The sequence below is a fragment of the Harpia harpyja genome, chromosome 3 (genome assembly GCF_026419915.1).
Source record: "Harpia harpyja isolate bHarHar1 chromosome 3, bHarHar1 primary haplotype, whole genome shotgun sequence".
In the NCBI taxonomy this organism is placed as follows: domain Eukaryota; kingdom Metazoa; phylum Chordata; class Aves; order Accipitriformes; family Accipitridae; genus Harpia; species Harpia harpyja.
The window spans coordinates 70,875,632-70,885,727 of record NC_068942.1 but is presented as its reverse complement, the minus strand read 5'-3'; the positions used below and the strand labels follow the sequence as shown (position 1 = coordinate 70,885,727).

The 10,096-nt window shown below is 52.6% G+C and overlaps 1 protein-coding gene across 1 annotated transcript; it reads left to right on the top strand.

The window, feature by feature from the left end:
- The first annotated feature begins 3,405 nt into the window (after positions 1-3,405).
- On the top strand, positions 3,406-5,284 carry ANKRD9 (ankyrin repeat domain 9). The gene is given in 3 exon segments (XM_052783212.1): positions 3,406-3,556; positions 3,559-3,622; positions 4,030-5,284. Coding segments are annotated over 3 exon segments (1,143 nt in total). The 5' UTR covers positions 3,406-3,417; the 3' UTR covers positions 4,970-5,284.
- The last annotated feature ends 4,812 nt before the right edge of the window (positions 5,285-10,096 follow it).

Genomic DNA, 10,096 nt, shown 5'->3' with positions numbered 1-10,096 from the left:
TCTCTGAAGATGTTTAATTTTAGCTAAATGGGACATTAGGCATTTCTATCCAACCCACTGATGAGGACCCCAGAGTCAGAGGCTTAAAGCAAAGCGGCAGCTCTGCTGCTCCAGCCCACCACGGGTCTGGGGCTGTTGTCCGAACTCTGCTGACCTTTGGTTCTGAGCCTGCTTTCGAGAGAGGAGACTGGTAAATGTTCAGAGTCAAACCCGCGCCCAAAATCCTTGCAAGGGCTGGAGTAAAACCCCTATCTTTCAGCCTTTTCAAAAATGAGGGATGCACTCTTTGCCCATCTTCCATCTCATGCTCAAAACCAGCACTAAACATTAACTATGTTCAGTGTGCTCACTGATACTGCCTACTTTCAGATTGCTTTTAATTACACCCACGATCATGTCCATTAAGTCAATATGATCCTGCCCTCAATTTAATGAAAACCTCAGGAAACAAATTATGCCTGCCACAAGAAATGGCAGAGCTTTTCCCTTCGTCCCATTATGTGTCTGGGTTTCGGTAGCGTTAAGCGGGTTTTACTTGGTCACTGGCTGGAGAAACCAAAGGATCAATGTCCTGGAGGAGAGTGAAGAAAAAAATAGCTCTGAGAGGACACGTCACGTTACTCAGACATGGTCGCACCGATGGATTAATCTTCGTCATGTGCCAAGGAACCTGTGATAAGCCCTCTCATAGTCGGATCAGTAATAAGATCAGTTACTTAATTCAAAGTGATTAAAAGCAGTCTGGACTGCAAACAAACAAGTCATGTCCGTGGGTCTGCGCGTAAAATATGTATCACAAAATTAAAACCTTTCTGGGCTGTTGTGTTTTGTCACTAGTGCTGGGCACGCTATAAACAATTTTGAGGGCAAATGCAATACTTTTTCTCCAGTGCAACCCACAAACAGGCTGCCTTTCCTACAGGCAGGCTCCTGCTTCGAATGTATGTGACAGATACGTTTTGCAGACAGGGGCCAGCCTCTGGGTTACCCACCAGCTGTGAGACTGCGAGCACGCAGCACACTCTGGCCTATTTTTAATCCAGTGCTGGGTACCGAAGCACCCTATGGTTGTAGCTGGTCCCCCCACCTCCATAGGAGAGCTTGGCCCGAGAAAAACAGTCCTGCTTCCACGCCAAAGACATGAATTTCCTACACAAAATCCAATTTGGCTTTGCGACTACACTAATCGCCTGCCTTTGGGCTCCGACACCACTTGCCTTACCCAGGCATGTGTGGAAGATGAGTAGAAAGGGCTGGGCAACCTGGCTCATCACCATGCTGGACATCCAAATTGATGGCAATGTCCCGTCGACAGCAGGGAAAGAATTTGGGACTTGTAGTCAGGTAGGGCCATCTCCCAGAGCAGGTGGCATGCAGAGATGCAGCAGGTACCGCTGCCATCAGCGACGGGCACCGAGGCACGGGCGGTGAGGCTGCGCCGGACACAAAGGAAGGGCTATAGAATTAGCTATTTTTAAACCATTTCTTTTGATCCTGTGCTTTGGTACAAATTATCCCATGCCTGCAGTAATAGGATGCGACTGACAGGCAAGTGCCCCAGCGATAGCAGGGAGTGGTGGAAGTGGCTGCCTTTAATGAGTTTTCATCTGGAACCGGACACGAGGGATGAAAGAGGATTTTCCGTGCCGTGGCTGACATCCGAGACGCCAGGAACTGTGGTGGATCCGCGGGGATCCTCAGATGACGAATCGCACTGACAAATGCTGGATGTAATTCTCACCAGCAGTGCAGCTCAGCACATGTTACCCTGATTTCTCTTCCCTCAGATGTGGTCACCAAGAGTTTCTGAGTGTGACAGTGGCGTGCAGTGTCCTGCCCGGCTCACCCACCTGCCCACATACCCTCGCATGGACCCCTGGGTTTTGGTGGGACCATCACGTGGCAGGGAAGAAGTTACAAAGCAAACTGAGCACAGTTTAAGCATTGTTTCCCTGGCTGAATGGCGGTTCAGAAGAGGCATGACAAAGGCAGCAGTTGTTCCTCGCCAGCTTCGTTCTCATCAGGGTCAAGGGGAGGGCTGGCAGCATGCTGTGGGCTCCCTCCCTGCCGCCCGGCCAGCTTCACAGAGAGGGCTGCAAGGAAGCGGGACATTTCAGCAGATGCCTGGCGAGCCACCCCCTCGGTGCGCACGCAGGCACGTCGTGCTGGGACATGTGGAAAGCGTCGCCTGTTCCAGCAGCGGTCGGCAGCAGCTGTGCTCCCGCGCTGGCGAGGAGAATGCTGGGGAACTGCAAGGACAGAGAAACCAGAGGTGTTCGCCATGAACCTGACAGCGACCGGCATCGCCCGCCTGTGGAGAGTCTGATTGCGCCTTCCTGATTGAGAGAGCGATGGCTGCAAGAGGGGGAGGTGCTGGGGGTCAAACACACAGTGTGAAAGAGGGAAATGCTCTGAACCCACCTTGGGGGGGGGGGTAAGGATGGAGCAGATCCCAGGATTTGCTGTCAGTAAGGAGGCCTTATGAGAGAGATCTCAATAACGACAGCACTTGCTTTACCAGTGCGTGGCTGTTACCTGTACAGGCCCATTTTAGGGCCAAGGGACTGCAGGCACCCAGGGGGGAGCCCCTGGTGCAGGGCTGCCCGCAGTGCCGGGGCTCACCCCACGCCACGACCCTCTCCTTGCTCCTCTGTAGCCAAAACCTGTTGGGTGACTGTTAGCGGGAAGGGCTGCGGGCAAATGTCACTATCTGGGAGACAAGCGAGAGCCACGAGTTTTGCAGCAAGCACGTGTGCGCACACACGTGGGAGCCCACAGCCGGCGCCGGCTGAAGGCCAGCGCCAGCCTCCGGCCAGAGCCGCCACCGGCCGCGGGCAGGGGGTGAGCCGAGAACTGGCGTGGGTCCGGCTGGGCCCTGCCAGGGCAGGCAGGGAGGTGTGACACCGCCTGCCTGGGACCCCGTGTGCGCAGGGCACTGCGTGTCTGCCCCCTCCTACGCCCGGGAGCCTGGGTGTCCCAAAGCCCCTGCGCACAGGTCTCCCTGTGGCCCAGCCGCCATGCCCCCATGTGTCCAGGTCCCTGCGTGCCCTGGACCCCATAGACTCAGGACCCTGTATCCCCACGGACCCCGTGCTGTCTGCACCCCATATCCCCCAGGAGCCCATATCCCCAGGGACCCCGTGCTGTCTGCACCCCGCATCCCCAGACCCCCATATCCCCAGGGACCCCCCGCGCCCCGGACTCCAGGGCCCCGTGCCCCCCGGACCCCGTGCCCCTCTAGCCGCTGGATCCCACGCTCCCAGGCCCCCCTCACCCCCGGGACCCCACGCCCCCCCCTCGCCCCGTCAGTCGCCGCCCCGCCCCCGCCGGGACTCCGAGCCGGCAGCCAAGTTTCTTGGAACTTTGCCTCCCGTGACGCACGCGATGGTGCAGGGCCCCGTCCTCCCGGCGCAGCCAATGGGCGCCCGGGGGAGCCGGGGCGGCCGCCAATCGGCGGCGGCTGGACAGTTCCCCGGTCCTGACCGACCTTCACCGCCCGGGGTGGGGGGTGGGGATAAAAGGGCCCCGCGGCGGCGCGCCGCGCTCCCGCCCCCCCCGCCCCTCCGCTGCGGCTGCGGCGGCCACGGGCAGCGGCCGGCGGCACCGCGGGGACGGCGGAGAGGTGAGCGCCGGGCGGGGGCGGCGACCCGGGAGCGGGGCAGCCGGGCGGCGCGGGGGAGGAGGCGTTCCCGTGCCCCGGGATACGGACGTCCTGCGCACCGAGCGGAGGCTGTTCCCGGGCACCGAGGATATGGGCGTCCCGGGCACCGGGGGGGGGGGGGGGGGAGCGGGTCCCCTGCGCCGGGGACGTGGGCGTCCCGGGCACCGGGGGGAAGCGGTTCCCGCGCACCGGCGTAGGGGTGTCCCCTGCACCGGGGGTGTTGTCCGGTGCGGCGGGGCCGCCGCGGCTCCCTGCTCCCCCCCCCCACCCCGGGCCGGCGGCCGGAGGGTCGGGCAGGCCGGCGGGGAGGCGGGCGCAGCCCGGGGAGCCCCGGCCACACGGTACTGACCGCCCTTCCGCTCCCGCAGGTCCGGGCCCGATGCGGCCTCCGTGCGCCGAAGTGGGAGGCAGCCCCCGGCGGAGCCCGCCATGCCCTGGAGCGTCCGGTGGGTCGGCGGCCGCGGGGCCCAGTCCCAGAAGCAGTGCAAGAAATCCTCCTTCGCCTTCTACCAGGCGGTGAGGGACCTGCTGCCCGTCTGGTTCCTGGAGGACATGCGGACCATGGAGGTCTTCCACTGGGAGGACGGGGGCAAGGTGAGCGTGTACTCGCCCTCAGAGGCCCTGCTCTACGCCCTGGTGCACGACCACCAGCCCTACGCCCGGCACCTGCTGACTAAGTTCCCCCAGAGCGCCCTGGCCGTGCCCAGCCAAAGCTTCAGCTGCTGCCAGTCCTCGGCCCCGCACCTGGCCATGGCCGTCCGCTACGACCGCGTCCGCATCCTCTTCCGAATCCTCAAGGCCCTCCAAGCCTTCCCGCCGAGCGACAGAGCCGGCCACCTGGACCGCCGGGGCTGCAGCCGCGTGGAGGGCGGCAAGACGGCCTTGCACGTGGCCTGCGAGCTGGTGCGACCCGAGTGCTTGCTCCTGCTGCTCGGGCACGGCGCGTCACCCTGCTTGCAGGACAGTGCCGGGAATACCCCTCTCGACACCTTGCTGCAGCAGATTTCCCACACGCCGGCAGCTAACGTGCGTGCCAAGCTCCTCTGCCTCGACTGCCTCTTCTTCTTCGTGCCTCAGGACCTCCAGTTCACAATGAAACAGCAACTGTTGGACAACCGGCAGCGTTGGCAGGACCTCCTGGGGGAGAACAGGTTCCTGTGCCTGGTGGGCTTAGCTCCCCCGTCGCTGTTTGTCAGAGCCATGCGCGTCTTGATCAGGACCATTTCACCTGAGCATTTCCCAGAGGCTCTGGATGATCTGCCTCTGCCTCATTTTCTAAAGCCTTTGGACCTGAAACTGGAGAGCTAGAGGGGTGGTATGAGAGCCTCCCGCTCACCTGACAGAAATAGACTGTTATGCTAAAAACATATCAGTATATGAAGCTGCTAATGCAGCGGCCAAGCATCTGTTTTAATTAGAACTGTATTTTTTAAAAGAATTGTATCTGGCACTTTACAATGTATTTTATTTAAAGATCCTTGTGGTGAGGTGAGGTCCGCACTGCATTTTATAAAAACATTCTATGGCATGTACAAATGAGGGTATGTGGGAGAACATATTTGTAAATACATCTGAATAAACCAGTGGCAGATGTGATCAAAATACAAATTGAGCGACTGAAAACCCTGAAGTGGCATGTGCCTTGGAAAAGTGTGTGTGGGATGGGGGTGTATCTTTTCGTTAGGATTTCCCTGTTACATAAGCCTCGTGGTCCTGGAACAGGATGACTCTTTCACAGCTCTCCTAATACATCTTGGCAGGGATGTGAGGTTTTTTTAAAGGCACAGATGAAAACTTCCTCATCTTGTACACAAGGGCAAAGAGACGCCAGATACTATTAAAACTTCCCTAAACAAAGCTGGCAGGGATGTGCAGCTGAACAAAATGTATTTTAAAATGTGCATAAATAACAGTTGGTTTCCTTGCAAAGTTCTCTCTGTTCTCCTTGGAGAGTCAAGATGCTTGTTGTCAGGCAGAGGAGAGCAGGAGTACACACATTGCTCTGACCAAAAATGTTTCTGCCCTGGCAGGAGGCAGGAATGCACCCTGCAGCCCCTCTGTGTGATTGCTGAAGTGTGAGGAGGGTAGCGTGGAGCAGGAGGGCCAGCCTCCTTGTGCCTGCCCTCTGCTATGCCCAGAGGGATTTGTGTAGGTATGGCAATGGCCCAGGACCCCAGAATAGGTTTTTTTGGTGGATTCCGGCCCCTCTACTGCCAGTCCCCAGAAGGATGTGTTGGCTTAGGTTCAGCTGAGAGCTGTGGCAGTCTTGGTGTCCACTTTGGGTACCAGAGGAGTAGCTTAGATATCCAGCCTTCCCCCCCCATCCCTTCTGAGATGCTCCAAGGTATATAAAACATCTTCACAGGTGCTCCAGATCAAAAAGCCCTTTAGGGGTACTGTCCTGCCTCCAACACTTGCATTTAGACATGTCAAAGCCCTGAGCAAAGGGTACAGCTTCAGTTCTTTGCTCTGCAACCTTTACTCTACAGCATTCTGGGCAGTCATGCTGCTTACTTCCCTGTAAAATTGGCACTGCCCCTGCCCGCTCTGCAGGGAGCAAGCTTTGCCGGCTCTACCAGCATTGCAATGATAGAAATCTCCTAGGCCACAGCACTGTAGCTTTGCCTCTGTTCTTGGAAGCCGCCAGTGAAACTGTAGGTTTTTGTTTCAGTGCTTAAATTTGTAGCCGGGGAGTTGTTTGCCACTTGAACTATTCCAGCACTTTTGTTCCCTTTGGGGTCATCAAGGAACTGATGCGCTCAGAGAGAAGAGGCCGTGTTCACAGCACAAATTTCTTTATTCATGAATTAATTTTGGTTAGGGAAAAAAAAAAAAGAAAACCACAGAATGAGGCACTATAAGATGTTCATGCTTCAGCAGAACAGAGTGGTATTTCATCTAAAATAACCTCCATACTGCACACACAATAAAAGATAAGCCATACATCTGAAATTTGAGATACAACAGAAAGAAGATTGCTATTCTTAGACTGATGGCACGGAAATGTTTCCTAGAAGAGCAAATGTTCCTTTTTCCCAAGAAACCAAGCTGATACATGCTCCAAGTAATTACCATGGGAAATTTAGGTCCCTTGCTGGAAAGCATAGAACAACTCTTAACTGTTCTCTTCAGCTACCTTGTTGATAATAAAAATATAGAAATCCAAAGAACTAATCCCTTGCTTAGCCACTTAGAAAATATCTAAAAAAATCTGTGTTGCTAAATTCTTTATTTGGGTACATGTTCCCCATTGCTTCTGTAATAATGGTGTGGAAGCATCTTGCAAAACAGACAAGAAGTAAAGCAGTCAGGTCTAACTTGCACGTGGGAAAGTGTCTTGAGGTGGGGGAAGAGACACAGCTCGGGGTGGGAAGAAAGGTTTATCAGCCTTGCTGACAAGGACATAATGAGATTCAGCAGTGGGGAGTTGGTCTGTGGAACTGAGCGCTGGAAGACGCTCCAGCTCCCAAGCTGTGAGGGTAATTACACATTGGAACAGCATGACAGGCTGGACAGGACATCCTACACCTTAAAATGAGCCCGTTAACAAAACAAGAATTCAAGGCCAAAGCTGCTCCTGTGATTCCCTACAGCCCTCCCACCAGCTCGCGGGTAATTCACTTTAACAAACAGAAAGGGTCCCCTCAATATGTTGTGATGCGTCCAAAGTCAGCTAACTGCTGCGCCCCTCCTGTAATTCTAGGACAGAAGTCAAGCTGATTGCCGAGCCCATGCTGGGATCACTCTGCTGAAGGTCACTGACAGACCTCGCTACATGTGGCTTGTTGATGTGTCTGGGATGCTTAATCTGGAGAGGCTGAGAGTAACTGTGGGCAAACTACACTGGTGACTACACAGATCACTCACCCAACTGGGTCCAGGCTTGTTTTTCAAACAGAGTCACAGCTTGGAAAAAGGCTGGGGCTTCTCGGCTTTGGAAACAGAAGTCCTTTGTTTATAGACCAAGCAACAGTGGCATCAGCTTTCCTCAGACTAACTTGCCAGCATCTCTCTGTCCTCTGCCACCTTTGGAGCACAGTGGAGTGCAGGCTCCACAGCCCATTCAGTTCTCTGTCTCTTGGCGAAGGCTGCCAGCAAAAATGCCAATTAGTGCCAGTTACAACACCATTGACAAGCTTAATAAAGCAAACATGGACAGTCATGATGTCTCTGCAGAAGAGGGCTGACAGTGCTGGAATCAGGGAGCTGGCCACAAAGGTGTGGGAAAGAAGATTCACCAAATCCTAAGACCACGAGAGCACAGGGGTAAGGATATATACTTAAAAGCTTCTGTCATACCTGCACAGGTTAATCTAGTCACACAAGGCAAATTACTCATCTGTAGGAAAAGCTTTCAAAAGCATAAAAGGCAGTATATAGAGCCAGCATTCCTGAAAAGCTTAGTTACAGCCAGTTCCTCTAAAAAACTCCTTTCTATCATGGAATAGTGATAAATATAATAAATATTTCCTATGTGTTGCTCAAGCACTTTCAAAACAAAATATCATATACTACCCACCTTTTAGTACAAAGTGGTTTTATCTGCTGTGACAGGTAAAAAAGGCCTGAAACACTTTCATTCAGAAAGCAAGGGGAGAGAGGAAGTACTGGGTTACTTTTATTTTTGACTCTTTGCAATTGACTCCTCTCTGCAGCTCTCTTATTTCAGGAGTTAAAAAGTTTAGCCTGTCTAGAGTCTGCTGAAGGAGCTGAAGTCTATTGTAATTTTGAGTAACTTGTTTAAAAGATGGATTTGGGATCTTTAACAGTCTTCTTTTACCCAAAATATTAAGTAGTTAAAGAATTTAAATTGACGTGAACACAAAACTAGGTGGTTTAAATAGTCTAAAAAATCCCTTACTGTACCATTTGTCTCAGTCTTGCTCTCTGACATATTGTCCTGCCATAAAAGCTACATCCTTATTCTTGCCACGGTCACAGCTTCATATGAGCTTTACCAGAGGTGAGCACCTTAAATTTGGCGGAAGATGCAGATATTAAGCACACCTGAAAATTACTCGCTTCATGAATATGCATAGATATAGAATATCAAGCCTAACATCAGCTTAACGCTCAGCACTGCACAAAGAGTATCTGCTGCAAATAGGTAAGGGTTTCATCCAGTTTCAGCGGCAGAGAAACAGGGCTGTTACTGAACAGGCTCCTCCGTGTGGACAAGCCAGTCTTGCAAACCAAGGCAGGCATTAAGTAAAGGAGAAAAGGAAGCAGGAAACCACTGAGAGCAAGACCTGCCGGGAGAGGAGGCCTTGGCTATAGGCAGGGCTGCAGTTACAGGCTAGTTTGAAAATGAAGTTGAAAATAGCAAGGACAGAGATCCAGCACAGAGGCATGGAAAGACAGAAACTAGAAACAGGCCAGGGTGCCAGGTTTGTTTCCTAATCCCTATTTGTCTTATGTCTGGTGTTCAAGTCGTATGGGCTTTTGCCTTGCAATATAACCAATCTATTGACATCAGCAGATCATTGTGCATTGCATCACCCCATCTTCAGATCAATGCTCCCAACTAGGCAAACAAGGCACCCATACCATGTGCTTAATATTTCAACAGCACTGTAAATGCTTGCAAACCAACTTTCATAACACCTATGTTAATAACAGTATTTCCATCACTGGTTGGTGTCAGCAGCTGTCTGAGGTTAGATCACCATTAATTCCTAGCCTGGCTTCAGTGGTCTCTCCTCTACCTACCATGTGTGAAAAAGAAATTCTGCCTATTACTTGCTCAGACCACATCACACTGTCCTCTATTATCACACACAAGAATCACATCTATGGCATTGCAAGGCTGCTGCTTGCACTGACTTACACCTGCTCTTTCCACCAAGCACGTACACATGCATGTGTAGCACAAGAACGGAAGGAGCAGAGCTCTCTTGCAAAACATAACTCAGCAGTCAGAGCAGAAAACAGAAATACAGTTTGCAAAAACATCAGAGATCCCTCACTGCAGCTAAAAGAAATGGATCCAAGTTCAGCTGGGATAAAAATGTTCCACCCACTTGCCCTGATGACCTATGCAAGAGCAGTTATCTCTTTGCCCAGTGGTTTAGTTGGTAAGTGGAAAGACCACATAAATCAACAAAGTAAATCTTCAGAAGCCTCAAATGATGAGAAACTCATCACATTTAGGAATTATTGCTAGAATCAGAAGAGTTTAGTCATCTAGTCTAAATTGCATATTGCATAGGCCAGCAATTCCCATGCTAGGCGTATCACATCCGATTGATTTGCAGCATCTGCTTCAAGTCCAACCTTATTTTATAGATTTTTAAACAGTGGAGCATCCAAGGCTCTCTGAGGAACTTGTGGCTGAGCCAGGCAAAAGGTCCCATCCACATCACCTCAATCTCTCGTCTGTCCCTAAACCACAAAACATCCCCTGCCATCAACTCTGCCTCTTTCTTCTGTAGGAAA